Here is a 21,840-nt window from a genome sequence, read left to right as displayed (position 1 = left end):
ACACTTGCAGGCCAATCACGTCCTAGACCGAAAGGTACTGTAACAGATGACACCAGCTGACAAATGGCGTGAATCATTCAGCTCAGTCCTTCAAAGGTCTTTGTGTGCACCTGGCGCTGGGCCTGCAAAAGCCCCTCGCACAAGTAACCGTCTGAGAAGGAGATGAAAAAGGCCTAGAGCCTCACTGGTCCTCTAACATCCTCTAGCCCCTGCCGGCGTTGCTTCCGCTGCGTTCACGTTCTCTGCGGGCCAGGCTGCCAGGTTGGACCTCGGTCCCCGCTCGCGCCATCCTCTGCGGACGCATGTTGGGACATGACAACGCCAGTGTCGACCACCATGACAACTGGGGGATCATCACGGCACATGGCGTGCAAGGTGCGTCGTTCCAATTTCGAGTCCACCACGCTGGCCAGCTAGAGCTCACGCTGGGAGCAGCCATGTCGAGACCGCAAGGTACGCTGCGGCGGCGAACAGCCGATATGTGACAAGTGCAGGAGGGCGGGCGAGCACTGTGACTACCTCCCGACGCAGAAGCCGACCAAGGCCGACTTGGCCCATAAGGTTGAGGCATTGCAGAGACGCCTAGGTGAGCCCACTCCCGTCTGCCCGTCGATGCCACCGCCGAGTGCAGATCATACTGATATCGGGCCACCACTTCCAAGACGAAGCAGAGGCATACATCCGAGCCACCCAGTCCCGGGCTTCGTCAAGCAGAGGCGTCACCGTGCCGTCTCCCCACGGTAGCGACTGGCTTGTCAACCCAGACGCCCAGTGCCTGCCCTCCTCGTCAGATGGCCAGAGCCCTGCAGTCCCAACACAGTCGTCGTCGTCCGGGCCGATTTTTCAAGACTCACCACAGGCCGCCATCGACCAGCCGGCACAAAGAAGGCAGTGTGCCGCCCTGATAGGCCCATTCCAGGGCGATGGGGACCTGGACATGAGCATGGACCCCAACGGCCTCGACTTCTTCCCGCACGACAGCTTCGTGTTCCAGAGGGGCCTCAGCGAGGAGGGGGGCGCCGCCGTGCTCGAGCCCCTCAAGAGCTTCACCTCGGCCGTGTTCCGCAGCCAGGCCGAGCAGTCCGTCATGGCGACCGTCGTGGCCGACTACCTGGCCTGGCTCCGCAAGGCGCCCCCCGGCGGCGGCATCCCGGCCGCGGCGGAGAACCCCGTATACCTAGGCATGCTCGAGACGCTCGAGAAACGCCTACGCGAGCTGTGCGACGCCAGCCGGTCGCGCGGTGGTGCCGCGGTGAGGGAGCTCGTGGCGGCGCTCGAGGCCGTCGCGCCGCCCGGCGGTGCCATGGCGGCCAGGCTGGGCTCGCTCGAGGAGGACGTCCAGAAGGAGGCGCTTGAGCACGCCGCCGAGTTCCGGGCCAGGTACAACCCCTGCGCCCTGCTCTCGAAGCAATTCCCGAGTGGATCACCCTGATTACATACCTAGTAGTATGTATTGTCCTATCTATCGGAATATCCGGATGCCACTGTGGCCATGGTTACGACAGCTGCGTGGGCTTAGATCAGAGATGGAGAAGATTCATTCAGTTACGGGGCGTGGGTGAGGGCTCGGCAAAAGAAACAAAGGGTTTGGCGGAAGCTGTCTCCAACATTGCTGGCGGCGTGGCAGCGTTGAAATGTCATATTGAACCACCAGTGGACCACGTCGCCCCCCCGCGCAACCTCTCCACCAGCCAGAAGTTCGGACCGCCAAAATCGCGACACACAATTATTTCATAATGAGCGTGCATATTGGTCCATAGAGGTCCAAAACTGCAAATAGATTCGGGCTTGCAATTGAGGTATCTCATGAGGCTAGGATAAGATGGGTTTAGTACCTTATTTTCTAGGGTTTTCTCACAAAGGGCTTTGGAGTCAGGAGTAAAGGGTGTTGATATTTAATTTAGTTTCAGTCCAATCTAAACATCCTCTGTGTGTACAGTTTGAAAAGGAATCAATCCGGAGGGCATATCGGAGCTTAATCCGTCGCTCCTTTGGGTAAGTGCCTAGGTCAACTACCTTGCTGCACTGTACCCACAGTGTCACGGTATATAAGTGCTAGCCACGGTAATACTCTCGGTATTACAACTTCCTTCTTTTATAGTCGGTGTTGCTAGCGCGATAGGCTTTACTCGTGCTGTAACACACAGTGACTTAGTTGTCCACACACATCCTCTATTCAAGAGAGCGAGGATTCGCAGGGCAGAAAACGGGGGTTACAGGGGTACATGTTACCCTAGTGTGCAGACCTTAATCTATACTATATGCTCACCATATAAGACAGATATATACGGTCATAAACTACACATCTACTTGCCTCTATTATCGTCACTTCTACTTACGCCTATCGTCGTCGGTCGCTTCTACTAGCTGTATTGTCTAGGATGATTAGGCACTAATACAAGGACCGTAATCTCCTCTTAGGTCCCCTTATTATTAGTGAGGGTATTGTTACTTGTGAGGGTATTGTTGCTGGTGAGGGCGTCGTTACTGGTGAGGGTATCAAATGCACTAGGTTGGGGGTGGTGAAGTTGGTTGAATGGCGTTGAATGGGGTACTCTGATTGGCTGGCAGTGGTTGTGGTCCTGTACCCCCCGTTTTCTGCCCTGCGAATCCTCGCTCTCCTATTCAATTTTGCAGTGTGACTAACCTGAGGCCTAGGATAGGCCTTAGTTGCAGTGAACGCTGTTCTTACACCCTATCATGTCACCGATGAAGTTCTATTGTCCAATGTGGGCCACAGCAGCCTGTAGATATAGCGGATGACTACTGTAGGCCCTTTTGCTCTGGCAGTGAGTGAGTGGGTTTCGCATCCCGAGTGGTCGAGTGGTTGGGACCAGTCAGTCGCACACAGTTACGGACCCAAACGGATAAGAACGTCCCAGGGGAGTCGGGACCGTTGGCGGTAAGGGACGGAGTAAAGGAAAGTGCACGTACGGCATGTACATACAGTACAATAGATACTTGCTCGGTGTACACTGGCAGCTTCGGCCAACTCAGCCCGGGGGTGGGTCCAATCACAACCGTAGGACCGCACCCCTGCACCACTCCCATCCAATCGGCCACTTCTGGCCGAGAAGGCAAGCATAGTGAAGGAAGGCGGAATCAAACAAACAAAAATGATTCCGAGCATGCCAATTCGAGCGACTCACTGGCTGAGCAGGTGCAAATTCCAATGGCCGGGCCGGGCGAGAATGAGATTACCAAGTACCTTTTTTTTCTTTCCTTTTGATTCCTAATCATTTCAGATTTTGGACGTGGACCAAGTACAAAACAACAACCGGCACACACATAGTGTCTTGTCATCGCTCGCTGCACACACATTGGCAGTGCGTTTTTGCGTGTTCCTGTCATTTCTGAATTGGATTGATATCTGAAATGGACAAACAGTCAGTCGAAGAAGATGGCCACGCGCCCAGAGACGAGCGACTGTCGGCCAAGACCTCGGACGTCGACACTAGCACCGCAACACCCCCAGAGAAATCCGCGCCCGACGAGAACAAGGAGCAGCCACCAGCGAGGACCATCACGGGTTGGAAGGTGAGCGAGCCAACTGGATCCCTTCCCCCCACCTCTCTCCTATTCCCAATCGGGATCGCAGTGATTGGTGTGCTGACTGTACACAACAACCAGTGGGCACTGGCTTATGCCTCCCTCATGTCGACCGTCCTTCTCTTCGCCCTCGACAACACCATTGTGAGTCTCTCCGCCACACGCTGGCCTCTACGGTGTGATAAAACAGGGTGTTAACGGAGAAATCCTCTCAAAGGTCGCCACTATCCAGCCAACCATTGTTGAGACCTTCGGACATCAAGAGGACCTGGCATGGATTGGCGTCAGTTTCGTGCTGGGCCAGGCCCTGATCCTGCCAATGTACGTCTTCTGCGTGCCCCCTTCCCCCTTACCGACAGATGCAACTTGTTTGTCGTGGGTTGGGTCTAATCTGGTGAGACTACAGTGGCAAGTCCTTTGGAATCTTCAACATGAAGGTTGTTTTCATCACCAGTCTCATACTGTTCGAGGCCGGCAGCGCCATCTGCGGAGCCGCTCCCAACATGGCTGCCCTCATCATCGGCCGTGTCATCGCAGGCATCGGCGGTAGCGGGATCTACGTCGGCGCCTTGACGTACATCAGCATCTTGACAACCACCAAGGAGCGTCCTGTCTACCTCGCCGGGGTCATGACCGTGTGGGGCATTGGCAACGTTCTCGGGCCCATTGTGGGCGGTTCACTAGCCGAGAGCTCCGCCACATGGCGCTGGGGGTTTTATATCAACCTTCCTATCGCCGGCCTGTTTGCCCCAGGCTTTATCTTCCTTCTGCCTGGTATAAATGCGATGCCGAACACACCGCTTATGGACAAGCTGCGTAAGCAGGACTGGGTCAGCATTGTCGTGTTTACCGCCTTTTGCGCCTGTTTCTGTATGGCGGGCAGCTTTGGTGGCACCCTTTACGCCTGGGACAGCGGATCGGAGATCACCCTTTGGGTCATGACGGTCGTGCTGCTAATTGCTGTCATCGTTGTCACCATTTACCACCCGTTTGTATCGGCCGAGGATAAGATGATGCCGGTCCAGTTCATAAAGACCAAGGATCTTTTTCTCCTCCCACTGCAGTCTTTCCTCGTTGCCGGGTCGATGATGATGTCTATTTTTTATACCCCACTTATCTTCCAGTTTACAAAAGGAGATGATGCATTGCAGGGCGGAGTGCGTATTTTGCCACTGATCTGCATGATTGTCTTTGGCTGCCTCCTAAATGGTGTCGTTATGCCGAAGTTAGGCTACTACATGCCTTGGTATGTGGTCGGTAATGCTTTGTTGGTTACGGGCGCTGCATTAATGAGTAAGTCTTGGACTGGGCCCATTGACTCAAACCAGCAATTGTCCAAACTACTAATTTCAAACAGCCACCATTGACGCTGACATTTCCAATGCACGGCTCTATGGATACACGGTCCTTATCGGCCTCGGCATCGGCTGCTTCCAGAGCGCCGGAATCGCGGTCGTATCGGCGATCGCCCCGGCATCCGAAGTCAGCAATGCTGTGTCTATCATGACCGTCTGTAAGTGGCGACACACGCTATCCCGGGCGGGCATTTGGGGGCTGACAGGATCATCAACCAACAGCACAAGTTCTCGGCATCATCGTTGCGCTCTCCGTCTCCGGGTCTGTCTTCCAGAACATGGCTCTGCGGTACCTCGCCTCTGCCCTACCCAACGCCGACGCGTCGGCGCTGGGCCAACTCGTCACCGGAACTAGCGGTGCGTTCTACCAGAGCCTGGACTCCGCCGACAGGTATCTGGTTGTCCAGCAGGTGACGGCCGCGATCCGCGACAGCTTCTACTTCCTGTGTGGTGTCACTGCTATTGGCTTTATCACCTCGCTGTTCCTTAGTGTATGTATACGCACCCATTTAACGAACGCACACAAACCCCTGATCGTGTCCTCTTTCTGACGGACTTTGTCTTTTCACAGCGGAGGAAGCTGTTCCTCGAGCCTGGCATGGCTGCCTAGGCCCACTATTATGTTACTTCCTGGCGTCGGGATCGAGTCGAGGGGCTCGAGCGATCTGGTGAAAATCAATAGAGATGATGGTGCGAGCACATTCGGCTCGCGGTGCACTTTTCGACTTGGAACGTTTCTCTTGAGTAAGCAGCAAGCGGGAAAAATATCAGGTCCTTCCGACTGTGGGTCGGGCAGTTCTCTGGTGCAATGTATACATAGACTGATGACGAATATAACAGCCAGACAGCTAGTAATGGTCAAAGGCATGCGACACCCCAATGCGACATGACACAACTGTTAAAGACTTATGTTACACGTCTGATCCAACCTACCCCGGATCTCCGGATCTATAAATCGTGACATAAATGTAACTACTGCTTGGAATCAAGTGTGCCGGCCAAAGGGCTATATATAATTACTAATCCCTAGTTAGCTATTTAACTAGTATTTAAGTTCTATATTACTATATTAATTAGAATGTACCTATAGTTAGTATAAATAAGTTATTTAATCCTTAAATTATTTTAACATTTAATATTATTAAAGTAATATTATAAATTTTATAATAATAATATATTTAAAAGATTTTTTAATTTTTAAATTAATTAACTTATATTTAAATAATTTTTTAATTTATATTATTTATTTATTTATTTTATTTTTATTTTTATTTTAAATTTAATTAATATAATATAATTATTTAATACTTTTAATATATTAATTTTTTTTTATTAATTTAATTTTAATTATTTTAATTCTTTAATAAATAAAAGTATTTTTATTATAAATATAATAATAATTAAAAATATATTAAAATAAATAAATAAAATTAATAAATTTATAATAAAATATTATTTAATATTATTATAATTTTAAATAAAATAATAAAATAAAAATATATAAATAAATAAAATAAAATTAAAAATATAATATTTAATAAATTATTAAAAGTAAATAATTTAAAAATTATAAATAAATTTATTATTTTTAATTTATTTAAAAATTTAAAGTTTTAAATATAAAATATTTTATTAAATAAAATTAACTTTATTTTTTAAAAATATATTTATTTATAATAAACTTTAATTAAAATTATTAAAAATATAATTTAAAAATAATATATTTATTATAATTTTAATTAAGTAAAAGATTATATTGTTTTAAATTTAATTTTTATAATAAAATTAAATTATTTTTAAATATAATATAAAAACTATCTTTATTTATTTAAATTAAAATTATTTTATAAAAATAATAATATAATATACTTTAAATAAATATATTTTATAAAAAATAAATTAATATATTATTTTATATAAATATTATATTATAAATAAATTATTAAAATAATTATTATATATATTTATAAAATATTTAAATTAATTATAGTTTTATAATTATATTAATATATAAAAAAAGCTAATATCTACTTACTTAGTAATTATATTTACTTACCTAGTTTTTTTTAACTACTTACCTAATATAAGAATTTATATATAGGGCCTATATAAAATTATATACTTAATTAGGATTCTTTAAATTTTTGATACTTTTAGTATAAGCCCTTTTGGCATGCCTTCTAGCACACCTTTTAGCATACCTTCTAGCACACCTTCTAGCACACCTGGCCTGTACGCCTAGCCTGCATGCATTTAGATACTAACTAAGTGTTTAGATGCTAATTGAACGCTAGAAGGCTAGAAGTTTATAGGGTTAGAAGGCTAGAAGGAGGGCTAGAAGGTTAGAAAGTATATACTCTTTACCTTTACCTTCTTAGCTTCTAGCCCTCTGGCGTTTAGTTGGTATTTGAATGCTTAGTTAGTACCTGAATGCAGGCGTGCTAGAAGGCGTGCTAGAAGGTGTGCTAGAAGGTATGCTAGAAGGGGTTTGTACCGAAAGTATCGAAAATTAGAGAAGGAAATCGTGCTATGGGGTCTCTTAGTACTAACTTAGAAGGTACTTATAAATATAAGGGAGTTATTTAGAAAAATTAGTATTAGGTAAGTAGTTAGTAGGAATTAAGTAAGTAGATATAATTGCTAGGTAAGTAGATATTAGTTTATATAAAAAGTTTAAATTAAAAGTTTAAACTTTTAAAATATTAATTAAAATAAATTTTTTTAAATTTAATTTAAATATTTTTAATTTATATAATTATATAATATTTAAAAAAACTTTTAAATTTTTTTTTATAATATTATAATTTATAATTTTATTTAAATATTTTTATATAATTATTTAAATTTAATATATAATATAATATTTATAAATTATTTATATTTTTAATTTTATTATTTAATTAAAATAAATAATTAAAGTTTTAAAATTAAATATAATATATTTTTAATATTAATTAATTAAATTTATATTTATTTATAATATTATTTATTATTAAAAATATTTTTATATTAATATTATTAATTTATTAAAATTTAAAATTGTTATAAATTATAAATTAATTTAATACTATTAAAAACTTTTATATAATTTTAATAATTAATTATAAAATTTATAAAATTTTAATTATATTATAATATTATTAAAATAAAAATATTAATTAATTAATTTTAAAATTTATAAATAATTAAAAGGGTTTTATTATATATACTTTTAAAATTTTTAAATTAATATATTATATTATATTTAAATATTATATTTTAATAAATATAATAATAAAATAAAATTATATTTATATTTTATATTTTATATTTTATATTTTATATTTTATATTTTATATTTTATATTTTATATTTTATATTTTATATTTTATATTTTATATTTTATATTTTATATTTTATATTTTAAACTTTAATATATGTTTATATTTTATATTTATATTTATATTTATATTTATATTTATATTTATATTTATATTTATATTTATATTTATATTTATATTTATATTTATATTTATATTTATATTTATATTTATATTTATATTTATATTTATATTTATATTTATATTTATATATTTATTATAATTTTAAATAAAATTAATTTAAATATTTCTTAAATAAAATAATATATTTTATTATATATAATATATTTAAAAAATATAATATATTAAAATAAATATAATATATTAAAATAAATAAAATTAATTTATTATTAAATAATTTTAATTTAATTATAATATTTAAAATTTATTAATAATAATTTTAAAATAATTTTAATTAAACTTTAAATTTTAATTAATAATAATTATATTTAAATATTATTATAATTATATTTAAAAATAAAAATTAATATTATATTAAAATATTATAAAAATAAAAAATAAAAAATTAAAAGATTTATATTTATATATATTATTATATATTTCTTTTAAATATAAAATTAAAATTTATATATATAATTTTTAATTAATTTTTAATTAATTATTTTATTATATTATAATTTAATTTAATTTAATTTTATTTAAATTTTTTAAAATTTATTTAATATATCTTTATAATAAAATTAAAAATTTAAATATTTTAAATTTAAATTTAAACTTTTATAAATTTTAATTTACTTTAAATTAAATTTATAATTCTTTAATTTTTAAAAATATTTTAATTATTTTAAATAATAATAAATTTATTTTAAAATAAAAATATTTTTATATAATTATAAATTTAATTATTAATAATTTATTTTTATAATAAAGTTATTAAAATTATAAATTTAAATAATAAAATATAATTATTTTATTTAATTATTTTTAATTTATATAATAAATTAAATAATTATTTTATATAATTTTATTTAATAAATATTTATTTAAATAAAATTAAAACTTTAATTAAAAATAATAATTTTATTTTTATTTATTTTTATTAATTTATATTTATTTAAATTATATAATAACTTTATTTATAATATTTAATAATATTAAAATTAAATAATTTATAATTTATAATAATTTTAATTTTTAATAAATATAATTTAATATATTAATATAAAAATATCTTTTAATAATAAATAATATTATAAATAATTATAAAGTTATTATAAAAGTTTTATATAATAAATTTAATTAAGTTAATTTTTAAAAGATATATTTTATTTTATTTTTTTAAAATTTTAATTATTTATTTTTAATTTAATAATAAAATTAAAAAAATATAAATAGTTTATATTATTATATTTAAATATTTAAAGTTTATATTAATTTTTATATAAACTAATTAATAATTATAACTCTTTATATAGTATATAAGGTGTAGATCTCTACTAGTATAACTTTAAAATCCTTGTATATTATATGGATACTCCGTACCGCGGCCTAGAACCTTCTCCACACTCTCTCTGCCACTCTCCCGCTCATCTGTGTGTGACGCAAGGTTGTGTGCATCAGGTCGCATCGTCAGAATCCCGACGACTCGGGACTCCCAGCAACCTGGTAGCCGTCCGCGAGACCGCTTTCTTCTTCACCTTGTACGTTGCAGGCAGACGTTTTGTTATGCGATCGATCTGAATGAACTACACTATACTAGACAACGCCTCTTATTCCAGGTCCCTTGCTGAATTGTGAAAGCTCATTGGCAGGGCAAGAGCAAGTTGTTTGGCTCGGGGCAAGCAACAGCTTCTGGTGAGTTCGGCTAACGACATTGTAGGCGACACAAGGGTCATCGGTTTAGAGGTTAAGCAAGGGGACAACGGGCTCGCTGATGGCAGACTGTACTGAGTTCCCGGTATAGTGCCTGTTATGCGATGCCTTGACCGCTCTGGTTCCATTCGCATGTTTGGTTGCCCCCTTTGAGGATCTCCACTACTTGCTATCTAACACAGTTCCCAAAAGGCCCCAGTTCGGCACGCCGCAGGATACAGCAGGAGACAGTCCTGCACCGTTGAATGTTTATTATGAATACCCTGCACCTGCAAATGCTTGAAATTCACCCAAATTTCCGCAAAGCTGGGGACCCCGCAATCCCTCATGTCCGGCACGCGCAGGACAGGGGCCAGGGGCCACAAAGCTTGAAAGCCATCTCTCCCAGACAGACCCGCGCCAATAAGATGGGGCGGCAGCGAATCCATCCCGAGGATTAGTCCGTGTGGCGGCCTTTGTTAGCTTGCTTGTCGGTCAACCTTGCAGGGCTCGAATGCCGTTGGGGTGACCTTAGTGACGGTCCAGCCACATGACGTTCATCTCTGATCCTTCCGCCGAGTTGACTGACTTCACCAGAGCTCAGATGGAGAGTCAGTTGGGGTCGGGTCGCACAAGGCTGATCCATCTCGGTTGGACAGGACGAACCATGTGGTAATTGGATGATAGAACTCCGACCCCAAGGCTGCTGAGTGGTTTGTACGGCTGGCAATATGTTGCTGGACATGCAATTAGACTTGGGCCTGTGCTAATTAGAACCATCCCTTCATCGTCCCAATTAGCAGCTCTATGGTGCCTTGTAAGGTGTCCAGGGCCAGGTTGTTTGCGGAGGAAACAAAAGAACACCACATGTTCCTGGCCGCGTTGGTCGACAGCCCATGCAGTTGGGGTGGCCATCCCAGCACCCCCGCAGATGATGGTTGGTTGACCCCGGACAGCTTTTTAGTCGTGATTACCCGCAGCGTTACCCCAAGAGGACGAGATGTGGAGTAGGGCCGTAACCAGTGTGTGCCGACTCTCTCGCTATAGCACTGCCCAAGTAGTGGGAGTACTTACAACCTACGCAGAGGAACCTGTTCATCCCCAACCTGCAGGCCAGGCTCGTGTCCCTGTCCGTGGTAGCATTGGAGATGCCCCCGGGCCATGACATACAAGTGCGAGCACCCACGACCATGCATGTTCAAGTCAGGTAGTATAAAGCAGCTCATTTTCCCTCTGGCCCCCGTAGTAGTAGCCCGTTGGTCCCTCCCCAAGGCTCTCGACCCGACTCGCCTTGCCAATCCCCCCCTTCTCCGAGTCGCTTCTAGCCCAACGAGACTACTTCTTTCCGGAGAACAAGCTCTCGGTCAAGATGCATTCCACCCCTCTGCTGTGGGCGTCAGCCTTGCTGCTCCCCCTCGTCTCTGCCCAGAACAGCACCTCTGGCCCGGATGAGAATGGCAAGTACTGGATTTATGGCACGGGCATCTCGGCTTCCTTCATCCCGTATGGCGCCTCCATCTCGAACTTGATCATCAAGGACAAGTATGGCATCGACCGTGACATTGTCACTGGCTTCGATAATGCCTCTTATTACGAGATTGACAGGCAGCACCCGCACTTTGGCGGCGTGCCCGGACGTTATGCCAACCGCATCAAGAACAGCACGTTCGAGATTGACGGCGAGACCTTCAACATCACGCCAAATGAGAACCCCACGCCAGAGGCGCCCGACGGAGCAGACACGCTCCACGGCGGCCTGGACGGCTGGGACTGGCGCAACTTCACGGTCGAGTCTGTCTCCGAGGACAGCATCACCTTCAGCATCTTCGACCCGGACGGGAAGGAGGGCTTCCCCGGCGACGTCGTGTCGTACATCACGTACACGCTGGGCGACATGACCTGGGACTTCAAGATGGTGGCCCTGTCGCTGACCAAGAAGACGCCCATCATGCTGAGCTCGCACACGTACTGGAACCTGGACGGCTTCGCCAACAACGAGACCAACACCGCGCTCAACCACACGCTCTACATGCCCTTCAGCGGCCAGCGCGTCGACGTGGACAACATCCTGATCCCCACGGGCGACATCCTGGCCAACAAGGCGGGCTCCGTCAACGACTTCTGGAGCGAGCCCAAGCAGCTCGGCGCCAACCTCACCAGCCCGGAGCTGGTCAACAACTGCGGCTTCAACTGCACGGGCTACGACACGTGCTACCTGGTCAACCGCGCGCAGAACGGGCCCTACGACTGGCGCGAGGACGGCGGCTTCGTCGCCTCGCTGTCGTCCCCCTGGTCCGGCATCACCGTCGATGTCTACACCGACCAGGACGCCTTCCAGGTCTACAGCTGCAACGGCCAGAACGGGTCCATGGCCCTCAAGTCCACCCAGGGCATCCTCGACGACCCGGACTTCCCCCGCACCATCCCCAAGTACGGCTGCGTCGTCATGGAGGTCGAGGACTACATCGACGCCATCAACCAGCCCGAGTGGCAGAGGGAGAAGAAGCAGATCTACGGGCCCGGCGACGACCCGTACGTCCTCCAGGCGAGCTACAGGTTCAGTGTCAACTAGTGTGGCTGAGCTGCGGCGCTCGCTGTGGGAGGGTGTTGGTGGTCTTTTGGGGGGTTCAAGGGTACTTAAGCTTAATTAATATTCTGAGGCAGACGTCTATATTAAACTAATCTTGATATGTCCTCCCAATAACATTGTTCCCCAGTGGCAACCAGCCTTTATTGGATGAGTTTTCGTGTCCAGTACGGTGGATTGTCTCACCGAGCTGACTGAGTGAGGGTTGAATGCCATGCTGGAGGCGTTCCAATAGGCCCTACACGGCGTTCTCTAATGAGAAGTTGTTCTAGTGAGAGGTTGTCCCAGAGGAGGTTGTCCCAGAGGAGGTTGTCCCACAGGAGGTTGTCTTACGGGGTTGTGGAAGAAAGATGCCGTGGCCGCGTAGTGCTCGCGGACAACAGGGCAGAGCTCATGAGGGTTTGAGGAATGCGGAAACAAGAGAATGCGATGCGATGCATCTGCGGTGTGCTTATAATCAAATGATCATTTCGGATCCTGATTATTACTTTTGAGCTCTTCTGGCTCAATTGGTATTCAAAGCTGCTGTTGTGAAGCCGATGGTTGATCCCGCAGGCGTCACTAACAAGCAACTCATTGATGCAAACGCGCCAGACCGTCGAACCCTCACATTTTCAAGCGCTTCTTCACCTTCAAAACTTGTCCGTCACCCATATGCCACCCATATTGGCCCGCAACCAATGCAGATGTCAATAATCCTAATCTCCCTCATTTCAAGCCCCTAAAACGATCGTCCGCGCCCACAAAATCCACGCGCGACGCGGTCGTTGGTTACATCATGGCCTCAACCTCAGTCACGCTGCACCCCAGCACACCAGCCCCAGCCGGCGCGGGCAAAGACAACCCGCTCCCACAACTCCTCCAGACACCATCAGGCCTCGCACTGCTGGAGCTCCAGGGCACCATCAACCTGCCCGGGGCCGAGGGCGCCGCCGACGGGCCTGGCGAGCAGCAGCAGCAGGCCCCACTGCCGATCGGCCGCATCGACTTCCCGGACTACAGGCCCGACTCCATCACGTTCGACCCGGCCGGCACGGCGTGGATGAAGCGCGTGTACATGTACGTCGGCCAGCACCAGCGGCTCACGGGCGAGGTGAAGAAGCTGCCGCGCGCGGTGGGGGTCGTGAGGAGGCGGCAGCAGCAGCAGCAGCCGGGGGCCGGCGGCGGAGGCGGAGGCGGAGTCGGTGAGGAATTGGAGGTTGTCGAGATTGTCAAGTACAAGATTGTCTTCTCGTCGAGGCCGGAGCCTGTTGGGACGGCGTGAGAGGGGTGTCTGAGGGCCGGCCTCTCTCTGCACACCCGGCCAGGGCTGGGGGGGGGGCGGGTCCGTGGCTTTGCGAGATGCTCGGGTCTCTTGTTGTGATGGTGGAGACTTGGGTCACATCCCATTGGAGACGTTCTGAAGCGTTTAGAGGGAAACACGTGATTGTCATGAAGAAGAGAGGGGAGGCTCTGCGTGTGTCTATTGCCATGGAAGATGTCTATGGCGATCGTGACGGGCCTATATTACAGAAACAACCCCATGGCTTTTGTGGGCTTTGAGAGGTAAAAATATGAGGGCTGGTGACGCTCTATGCCATATATCCAGAACCCAGAGACTACTATGTTCACCTCTATTTGCATGATATTGTTGGCATGGCCACTGACTGGGCGTGGCGACATTCTATCTCAGACCTTCACGTAAGTTGTATATCGAACCAGAAGCAGAGCGACTTGGTGCTGTTCACACTAGAATGATGTATCTCAACGAGCTCATTTATTCACAATAATCTGGTTTCATTTGCTGTCACATATCTAAGTGGCCTCCACCAACTTTGCAGGCTTTGTTCTACCCAGGCCGTCCTTGCCATAGTAATCCATAGGGTACACACCAGTCTTACTCCAGTCCTCCTTCTCACCGAGTGCAATCAGGGCTTCATACGGCGTCAACAATGGCCTGGGGAACGCATAGCCCCAGTCGATGCTCAGCCTCGGGCAGGCAACCTGCACCCAGCACTCGACATCGCTCATCATGGCGAGCTTGCCCGGGAAGATCTCGCTGAGCAAGAGGTTGATCCACGGTATCCCCAACGCCGTCAGCTTCTTCTCTATGAGCGACATCGTGTTCGGGTTCCCCTGCCGGCCTAGGGACCCCAGAATGAGCCCCCATTTCTTGGCCGACTTGGCCGTGTCGATGGCCTGCCGGCGCAGGTCCTTCATCTCGTCGTGGCCGTACGTCTCGTGAGTCAGCTTGCGCGAGTACGGGTCGTACCTGTAGGCCGGTATGTTGGGGTTATGGATCATGATACTCTCCAGGTGGAAGCGGCCGTCGCCGAGGTAGAGGATGAAGTCCACGGGGCCGTCTTCGGCGTACTTGGTCAGGTCAGGACTTGTGCATCCCAATATCTCCCCCTTTGACAAGGGCGCGATCTGTGGGACTATGACCTTGAACCCGGCCTTTGTCAGGGCTGCCTTGACGCCGTGGATTGTGGCGTTGAACTGGATGGTGCCGACCATGGCGATGGTCTTGCCAGGCGTGAAGTTCCTCTCGAGGGTCGCCAGCAGGTGCGCCGTGTCGATGCTGATGTCAACGAAAACGTACAGCGTCTTGATCTTGGTCACATCCACGGGTATCAGGCATGAGTGGGCGTAGTGGATGAGGACATCACAGCCCATGGCGCGTGCTGTGTAGTCGTCGATGCAGCAGGCGCCGTAGGTGACATCGCCCATGATGAGCGTCTCTATGCCGGGGCAGAACTGCTGCAGGATATCTGAGATAGTCGTGGCGAACAGGAGCAAACCCTCGGGCATCTGCAGGGCGACCTTCTTCGCACCCAGACTCCGTATGCGGTGGATGGTCTTGGGAATCTCAAAGGAGTAGTTCGCCGGCAGAAGAGAAATGGCTGCCTTCAGCTCGGGATCGTTGAGGATCTCTGGGGGCACCTGGTTCAGGAGGCGAGGTGCCCTCTTGGGTTGGGCAACTAGAGAGGGTGTCATTATAAGAGTAGAGGTATATATACATGATGACGGGCCACTGTACCCTGAACGGCGCCGGCATCTTCGATAGATCCAGAGCCGTCTCCATTCTTGGATGCTGATGCTTCTGCCGCCGTTCTCCTGCCAACGAATCTCTTCTTTGGCTGTCTGGCGACGGGCTCTGGGGCTTGTGCTGCCTCGATATCGGCGGCTATGCCAAGATCTGTCTCAGCCCTGTCGTCCTCCATACTTGGGCGGCAACCACAGTGCCTCGGTGAGGGGCCAGTGAGTTTTGTGAGCGTCGTGGGGTGCCTTGAGAATGCAGCCGGGTTGAGTGCACGTCTAATACGGTGGTACACTGTGCGGGTTGGGTCAAATGGAGGGTGCAGTCTGATCACCCTATAATTCCTATTGTTTCCCTCGCATGCATCTCATCAGTCATCTGAAATCCCAGAAATCTCAAGCTTGAGCCGTTGCCACAGCCCACCCCACCCACTTTTCAAGGTGACCGTTTTGGGGGTCCAAGGTGAAGGTCTCGGTCTGGAGTTGGGCCCCACCCCACCCAGGTCCTAGTAGCCAATCAGAGGCAAGTGAAATGCACGGACCAACTCAATTTTAGCGCCCACAACTGAGAATTTCCATTTTGCTGTGGCAGCAACGACCTCTCTCTTTTGAAACTTCTATTCTGCTATCTCGACCAGTCCGCCCATCGACAACCCGACTTCATTCTTTCAGTCTACGACATCTCGACTGAGAGCCAGACAAGATGAAGTTGAACATGTACGTTCCGAACAATTCGCCTGCCGTCGTTTTTGGTTTCAAATGCTTTTGTCGGTGTTGATCTTTCCACTCGACTACAAACGCATCTGTGGAGCCTGCTCACGGGACGATGACAATTATGTCTTGCGACAGTTGCTGACATCTGAATTAACAGCTCCTACCCGGCTAACGGCAGCCAAAAGCTGATCGACATCGAAGATGAGCGCAAGCTCCGTGTCTTCATGGAGAAGCGTGTACGTTCCATCCCTAGCCGGCCCAGCACGAGCTGTCGAGATCACCGCGACCACCGTACATCTCAAGCACGAGCGGCCGGGCGATCTCGAGTCAATGGAGAAAAATCCTTGGATACTGACTTTCGACATGATTAGATGGGCGCTGAGGTCCCTGCCGACTCCCTCGGAGACGAGTGGAAGGGCTACATCTTCCGCATCACCGGCGGTAACGACAAGCAGGGTTTCCCTATGAAGCAGGGTGTCATGCAGCCTACCCGTGTCCGCCTCCTGCTCTCCGACGGCCACTCCTGCTACCGACCCCGCCGCACCGGCGAGCGCAAGCGCAAGTCCGTCCGTGGTTGCATCGTCGGCATGGACCTGTCCGTCCTTGCTCTAGCCATCGTCAAGCAGGGCGAGCAGGACATCCCCGGCCTGACCGACGTCGTCCACCCCAAGCGTCTCGGCCCCAAGCGTGCCACCAAGATCCGAAAGTTCTTCGGCCTCACCAAGGAAGACGATGTATGTTGTATCCGACCCATATCATACAACTCCGTCTTCGCCTACCCGATGGCTGCGGTGGTGGAAATCAGGCAGCTCGGGTAGAGAGTGAGAGGAGTGAGATCCTCAATAAGGAATCTCAGGGCTAATAATTACATTTTCCACGGGGATATAGGTCCGCAAGTACGTTATCCGTCGCGAGGTCCAGCCTAAGAAGGAGGGCGCCAAGCCCTACACCAAGGCCCCCAAGATCCAGCGCCTGGTCACCCCCCAGCGTCTCCAGCACAAGCGCCACAGGATCGCGCTCAAGCGCCGCCAGGCCGAGAAGGTCAAGGACGAGGCCGTACGTTTCCCCGGGACACCCCACGACTTGTTCGCCCCTCCTTTACTAACCCCCCTTTGCAGGCCGAGTACTCCCAGATCCTCGCCAAGCGTGTCGCCGAGGCCAAGGCCCACAAGATCGAGAACCGCAAGCGCCGTGCCTCTTCGCACAAGGCTTAAAAAGTTTGGCGTCACTCGAGGATGGCTTCTTTTATACGGATGGGTTACGGATCGGGCATCTGAGGGTTTCCATTTGGCCAAGAACGGGATTGTATTCATGGCATACTAAAAATGGACGAGACTTCAGAAACCTGCTCAATGATTGATTTGATACCTTGGTATTTTAACGGCGTCGGCGCACGTGATGAAAATGAAAACCATGGTCTGATGATCGTGCTGCGATCGAGCTGTGTCGACCTCCCAGGAGGTGTTGTTCATCAGGATACGAATGTGTTGGCTGTTCCCGTTCTCTCGGGATAGCCTGTCTAGCCCAAGGTGTCTCCAATGTCAATATCCCCCCGCCGTTAAATGCATGACCTCGTTCCAAGCTTGACTGTCGGTCACATTACCCCCTAGTCATTATGCCTCCCAAGGCGGTGCCAATATCAGATATGATATCCGCTAGACATGGATGTGCTTGAATGTCTTCAAAGCTGTGCAGAGAGCGTCAACTCGTGGTGGCACGGGCCGAATGGTTTAGTTCTGGTGACCCCGAGAATCCATCCCACCACTGCCAGTCTTCTCGCTTTGTTCTACAATTTTTTCGATCCTCCCCATGCGACATAGCCATGAAACCGGAGATCATTGCGGGAAAATCATCGTCGAACACATAACCCCGACGATAGTCCTCTTGTCACAGCAAGGAGAGGCTGTTCAAGCGCAGGACAGCCGTGTACTTGAACGAGGCTCATTCCTCGCGAGTGCCTTTATCTACCCCGTGCCGGATAGAAGTTGCATCTTGTCACCAGGACATCCCGATTCCTGGGCCATGGTACATACTTGGACCGTCTTATGTCCAAAAGGGTGTTGTAAGTGTGTCTTGTGTAGTAAAGGTCACAGTCTCTGCGTTTTTGTCCTATCTCTCGTATCTTGGAAATCACACAGAACAGAGATCACTTAATCCAGTGTGATCTATAGCGATCGCCTTCGACCTCATATAATTATCCGCGGCTCTGCTAATGTCTACTTACTGACATGGACTCCTTGTCCGTGGTGAATCTGTATTCCATTTACCCTTTCCACCCGGGCAACGCCACTTCTTCGAACAGCCAGATACTCCAATAGTTTTGCTGTACGGAGTTTGTACACTACTGTTTTGGCCTCCTGCTCATCCTTCGAGACCACGTCTTGGGAAGCTCCTTCAGGCCATCAGCAGCACGCTGGACGGTCCTACTCTTCCTTGCTGCAGAGCCCCCCCCCTTTGTGCACCAGTAGCTAGCTGTACACTTTTCCCGGACTATGGGACTCTATTTTTGAATATCATTCCGACCTGTGTCTGCTCTAGACCGAGGAACAAGCGGTTCCTCCTGAAATGCAAACCTCGGTTCATGAAGTACCACCCAGACCCAACCCAATTTTCCAGTCTCTTTTCCTCTAGGCGCCGAATTCTCTACTCAAAAGACATGCGTGAACAAGTAACTGACACTCTCACCGTTGTGCGTCCTGCGGATGGACTCGGCCAGGGTGCCGCTGACGTCGATGACCTTGAGCTTGGGACACCTGTCGAGCTTGTCGCCGAGGGGCACGGTGTTGGTGACGACGACCTGGGACAGGACGCTCTTGTTGATGTTGTCGATGGCGGGCCCGCTGAGGATGCCGTGGGTGACGATGGCGACGACCTCGCGGGCCTGGTGCTCCTTGACGACGGCGGCGGCCTTGGCGAGGGTGCCGCAGGTGTCGGCCATGTCGTCGACCAGGATGCAGATCTTGTCCACCACGTTGCCCACCAGCACCATGCGGCCGACCTCGTTGGGCCGGGGCCGCTCCTTGTGGATGAGGGCGAAGGGCAGGTCCAGCCGGTCGGCCATCGAGGTCGCGCGCTTGGCGCCGCCGGCGTCGGGGGAGACGATCACGCAGTCCTTGATCGAGAGGTTCTCCTGGACCCAGCGCAGGACCGAGGGCTCGGCGTACAGGTTGTCGACGGGGACGTTGAAGAAGCCTTGGATTTGCCTGTGGGACGTTGCGGACGCGCGGTTAGTTAGCCTTGGCTGGTGTGGTCTGTAGAGTGTTTGTCCTGCCGGGCTTGGAAGGGCGCAAGGGGTGACGGGAGGTCGCAGCGGGTACGTACGATGCGTGCAGATCCATTGTGATCACATGGTTGCAGCCAGCGGTTGTGAGCATGTTGGCTATCAGCCTGGCGCTCTGTGATGTATTCTTGTTAGAACGTCGTGTTTTGTAGACGCCAGTCCCGGCAGCAGAGGGCGACGTACAATGGGCGCTCGGCTCTTATCCTTCTTGTCCTGTCGCGCGTATGGGAAATTTGGAATCACGGCGGTGATGCGCCTCGCGGATGCGGTCCGGCCTTTGTGCGCAAAGAGTCAGCCCTTTGTGTGTCTCGGAACTTGTCGGTCGGCGGCACGTACAGGCGTGGATCATGATCAACAGCTCCATGAGCCCGTCGTTGATGTCGCCGGGTGCTGTGGATTGGATGATGAAGACATCCTCGTCTCGTACGGACTCTCCGACTGTGACACTCGTCTCTTGATTCGAGTAGTTCAGACTCATGGTCTTCGCGATCTCTATTCCCAGCCTGTCTCCCCCCAAGCCACAGTTAGACGCGACATGGCCCCGGCGGCAAGGATTCGGCCATATTCAGGGCGTTGTGAGGGCCTCGGGGGAGCAAGAGACTGAGGGGGAGACTGACCGGTCGGCCACAAGCCGCGCCAGGATGGGGTGGGAATTCCCACTGAGCAGCTTGATCTCGTTGGACATGGTTGACATGGTGGAGGAAAAGGTCGGGAGACGCCCCCTTTCTTCACCGGAGTATCTATGTACCTTGCTTGCTGAGGTCGTACGACTGCGACTGGTCTCGGGCCTCTGGCTTGGGCCGTGGGCTGGGCTGGTATGCAGTGCAGTGCAGTGCTGCTGGCGGTGGGCTGTAGGTGCCGCAGCTGAATATTTTAGCGCGGGGTGGACTCCAATCGCTGCGTATCGGGGGCAGGCCGTGGCTTGATTTTTTGGAGGGGCAGAGGGATTTCCCCACGAGGCGGACTGGTTGGTCGTGAGTTTGTGAGACTGACAGACAAGAGGTTTTGCTAGGAGAACTTTTCGAGTTATAACATGTAGGGTGACGAGCGGAAGTTGAGCCAGGCAAGAATAATTAGGAAGGACTGTCCTGTCTGTGCACTGCGCGGAAAGGCTAGCTGATTCAAAGGATACCTGCCCGCCTCTGCCTGCCTCGCAACCTGTCTGTAAGTATTTTTTCTCAATGGGAGGGCGGGTCAGCGGCGGTCAGAGAGTGCGCCTAGGTCCGTCCTGTCGCTAGCCTGTCCCATGTGCTCTTCAAAAACTTTCCCGGCACAAAGCGGAATTCTCTACTGTGTAACACATGTTTCGGCACCTCAACGGCCCCACGTCCCCAGGCTGGGAGACTGGGGGCATCCTGCTAATGAACAGTGAGTGCGGAGTACAGCTGTTCCCTTTGAGGCTCCGTATCCTCGGGCCCGATGCCCAAGACAGCCAGCCAGCCCTGCCCTCGTCATGTCAACCAGCAATGACGAGCCGCCTCTGGACCTTGTCCCGCCACCGCCAGTATAGACATGGCCGCAAGAATCATCACTAGCAAGTATGGTAGAAATGCCTAATGCGCAATTGAAAGATTCGGTTGACGGAAACATGACTTGAGTCTACTATTTCGAGTGCGATATACCCCCTGAGATTTACGCTAACTCAATCACCTCACACACAATTCAAGTTGGTAATCTTCATGGCAAGGAATCCCGCCTATTAAGGAGCACCGATCATCTCCCTCGGCATACTGGTGCCTACACAATCCCATTGCCTTTCGGCACTGGTGCAACGGTGGACCAAATCAGCAACATGAGATAGAGCCAGGCTTTCGATGTGTGAACCTGGGCTGCGTGTTTTTGACAGCATAAAAGGTCACCCTCTTGACCCTCAATCATTAACAAGACCATGTCTGGCTTCCCAGAATGATCGGCACTGGGGATCTGCTGTCTTGCTGATCAATCACCCCGAAATCCGATTTCCATATGGGAAAATAAGTCTGTCTTTGCATACTTAATCCTGGACACTAGCACACCTTTAAAAACTAGAAATCATGTCATTGTAGAGTCACTTGTCTTCTTCTCGTACATTGGAGTGTAAAATTCCTTTTCTCAAGGAAATTTCATAACTCGAGGTCTGCCAGGAATATCGTTCTATGAGAGGTGATCCACTTAGAAGCTGTCCCT

The 21,840-nt window shown here is 47.2% G+C and overlaps 7 protein-coding genes across 7 annotated transcripts; 5 read left to right on the top strand and 2 right to left on the bottom strand.

The window, feature by feature from the left end:
* The first annotated feature begins 88 nt into the window (after nucleotides 1-88).
* On the top strand, nucleotides 89-1,938 carry KVR01_006187 (uncharacterized protein). The gene is made up of 3 exons (XM_044785495.1): nucleotides 89-375; nucleotides 436-586; nucleotides 663-1,938. Exons 1-3 carry the CDS (start codon nucleotides 313-315, stop codon nucleotides 1,430-1,432), a joined length of 984 nt encoding a protein of 327 aa, XP_044644990.1. The 5' UTR covers nucleotides 89-312; the 3' UTR covers nucleotides 1,433-1,938.
* A 1,184-nt stretch (nucleotides 1,939-3,122) lies between these two features.
* On the top strand, nucleotides 3,123-5,899 carry KVR01_006120 (uncharacterized protein). The gene is made up of 7 exons (XM_044785641.1): nucleotides 3,123-3,537; nucleotides 3,631-3,693; nucleotides 3,767-3,870; nucleotides 3,956-4,842; nucleotides 4,907-5,062; nucleotides 5,127-5,395; nucleotides 5,476-5,899. Exons 1-7 carry the CDS (start codon nucleotides 3,376-3,378, stop codon nucleotides 5,512-5,514), a joined length of 1,680 nt encoding a protein of 559 aa, XP_044644923.1. The 5' UTR covers nucleotides 3,123-3,375; the 3' UTR covers nucleotides 5,515-5,899.
* A 5,250-nt stretch (nucleotides 5,900-11,149) lies between these two features.
* KVR01_006171 (uncharacterized protein) lies at nucleotides 11,150-12,723 on the top strand. Its single transcript, XM_044786938.1, has one exon. The coding sequence runs from the start codon at nucleotides 11,445-11,447 to the stop codon at nucleotides 12,645-12,647; it is 1,203 nt and encodes a 400-aa protein (XP_044644974.1). The 5' UTR covers nucleotides 11,150-11,444; the 3' UTR covers nucleotides 12,648-12,723.
* Nucleotides 12,724-13,295: 572 nt separating this feature from the next.
* On the top strand, nucleotides 13,296-14,325 carry KVR01_006442 (uncharacterized protein). The gene has a single exon (XM_044786577.1). The coding sequence runs from the start codon at nucleotides 13,441-13,443 to the stop codon at nucleotides 13,924-13,926; it is 486 nt and encodes a 161-aa protein (XP_044645245.1). The 5' UTR covers nucleotides 13,296-13,440; the 3' UTR covers nucleotides 13,927-14,325.
* Nucleotides 14,326-14,417: 92 nt separating this feature from the next.
* On the bottom strand, nucleotides 14,418-16,037 carry KVR01_006449 (2-(3-amino-3-carboxypropyl)histidine synthase). Its single transcript, XM_044790936.1, has 2 exons — nucleotides 15,682-16,037; nucleotides 14,418-15,622 (listed from the first exon to the last, which is right to left on the bottom strand). The coding sequence occupies exons 1-2, from the start codon at nucleotides 15,863-15,865 to the stop codon at nucleotides 14,457-14,459; spliced, it is 1,350 nt and encodes a 449-aa protein (XP_044645252.1). The 5' UTR covers nucleotides 15,866-16,037; the 3' UTR covers nucleotides 14,418-14,456.
* Nucleotides 16,038-16,275: 238 nt separating this feature from the next.
* Nucleotides 16,276-18,564, top strand: KVR01_006123 (uncharacterized protein). Its single transcript, XM_044792643.1, has 5 exons — nucleotides 16,276-16,397; nucleotides 16,552-16,630; nucleotides 16,766-17,128; nucleotides 17,283-17,450; nucleotides 17,513-18,564. Exons 1-5 carry the CDS (start codon nucleotides 16,384-16,386, stop codon nucleotides 17,606-17,608), a joined length of 720 nt encoding a protein of 239 aa, XP_044644926.1. The 5' UTR covers nucleotides 16,276-16,383; the 3' UTR covers nucleotides 17,609-18,564.
* A 4-nt stretch (nucleotides 18,565-18,568) lies between these two features.
* KVR01_006483 (uncharacterized protein) lies at nucleotides 18,569-20,877 on the bottom strand. Its single transcript, XM_044787578.1, has 5 exons — nucleotides 20,292-20,877; nucleotides 20,011-20,177; nucleotides 19,858-19,949; nucleotides 19,716-19,789; nucleotides 18,569-19,597 (listed from the first exon to the last, which is right to left on the bottom strand). Exons 1-5 carry the CDS (start codon nucleotides 20,366-20,368, stop codon nucleotides 19,042-19,044), a joined length of 966 nt encoding a protein of 321 aa, XP_044645286.1. The 5' UTR covers nucleotides 20,369-20,877; the 3' UTR covers nucleotides 18,569-19,041.
* Nucleotides 20,878-21,840: the final 963 nt, after the last annotated feature.

Source organism: Diaporthe batatas (genome assembly GCF_019321695.1).
Source record: "Diaporthe batatas strain CRI 302-4 chromosome Unknown Contig00006, whole genome shotgun sequence".
NCBI lineage: Eukaryota > Fungi > Ascomycota > Sordariomycetes > Diaporthales > Diaporthaceae > Diaporthe > Diaporthe batatas.
The sequence above is the reverse complement of the archived record's forward strand: the minus strand, read 5'-3'. Positions and strand labels throughout refer to the sequence as shown.

What these genes read in the sequence shown, in the direction of transcription:
- KVR01_006120 (XM_044785641.1), top strand. Translation starts at nt 3,376, where the DNA reads ATGGACAAACAGTCAGTCGAAGAAGATGGCCACGCGCCCAGAGACGAG. An exon ending in CAGGCCCTGATCCTGCCAAT is followed by an intron (nt 3,871 to 3,955) that starts GTACGTCTTCTG and finishes GTGAGACTACAG; the next exon opens with TGGCAAGTCCTTTGGAATCT. An exon ending in TACGGGCGCTGCATTAATGA is followed by an intron (nt 4,843 to 4,906) that starts GTAAGTCTTGGA and finishes AATTTCAAACAG; the next exon opens with CCACCATTGACGCTGACATT.
- KVR01_006483 (XM_044787578.1), bottom strand. Translation starts at nt 20,368, where the DNA reads ATGTCAACCATGTCCAACGAGATCAAGCTGCTCAGTGGGAATTCCCAC. An exon ending in GCGCGGCTTGTGGCCGACCG is followed by an intron (nt 20,178 to 20,291) that starts GTCAGTCTCCCC and finishes GGGGGGAGACAG; the next exon opens with GCTGGGAATAGAGATCGCGA. An exon ending in GTTGATCATGATCCACGCCT is followed by an intron (nt 19,950 to 20,010) that starts GTACGTGCCGCC and finishes TTGCGCACAAAG; the next exon opens with GCCGGACCGCATCCGCGAGG.
- KVR01_006171 (XM_044786938.1), top strand. Translation starts at nt 11,445, where the DNA reads ATGCATTCCACCCCTCTGCTGTGGGCGTCAGCCTTGCTGCTCCCCCTC.
- KVR01_006449 (XM_044790936.1), bottom strand. Translation starts at nt 15,865, where the DNA reads ATGGAGGACGACAGGGCTGAGACAGATCTTGGCATAGCCGCCGATATC. An exon ending in AGATGCCGGCGCCGTTCAGG is followed by an intron (nt 15,623 to 15,681) that starts GTACAGTGGCCC and finishes CACCCTCTCTAG; the next exon opens with TTGCCCAACCCAAGAGGGCA.
- KVR01_006442 (XM_044786577.1), top strand. Translation starts at nt 13,441, where the DNA reads ATGGCCTCAACCTCAGTCACGCTGCACCCCAGCACACCAGCCCCAGCC.
- KVR01_006187 (XM_044785495.1), top strand. Translation starts at nt 313, where the DNA reads ATGACAACGCCAGTGTCGACCACCATGACAACTGGGGGATCATCACGG. An exon ending in CACGGCACATGGCGTGCAAG is followed by an intron (nt 376 to 435) that starts GTGCGTCGTTCC and finishes CGCTGGGAGCAG; the next exon opens with CCATGTCGAGACCGCAAGGT. An exon ending in GGCATTGCAGAGACGCCTAG is followed by an intron (nt 587 to 662) that starts GTGAGCCCACTC and finishes ACCACTTCCAAG; the next exon opens with ACGAAGCAGAGGCATACATC.
- KVR01_006123 (XM_044792643.1), top strand. An exon ending in GCCTCACCAAGGAAGACGAT is followed by an intron (nt 17,129 to 17,282) that starts GTATGTTGTATC and finishes ACGGGGATATAG; the next exon opens with GTCCGCAAGTACGTTATCCG. An exon ending in AGAAGGTCAAGGACGAGGCC is followed by an intron (nt 17,451 to 17,512) that starts GTACGTTTCCCC and finishes CCCCCTTTGCAG; the next exon opens with GCCGAGTACTCCCAGATCCT.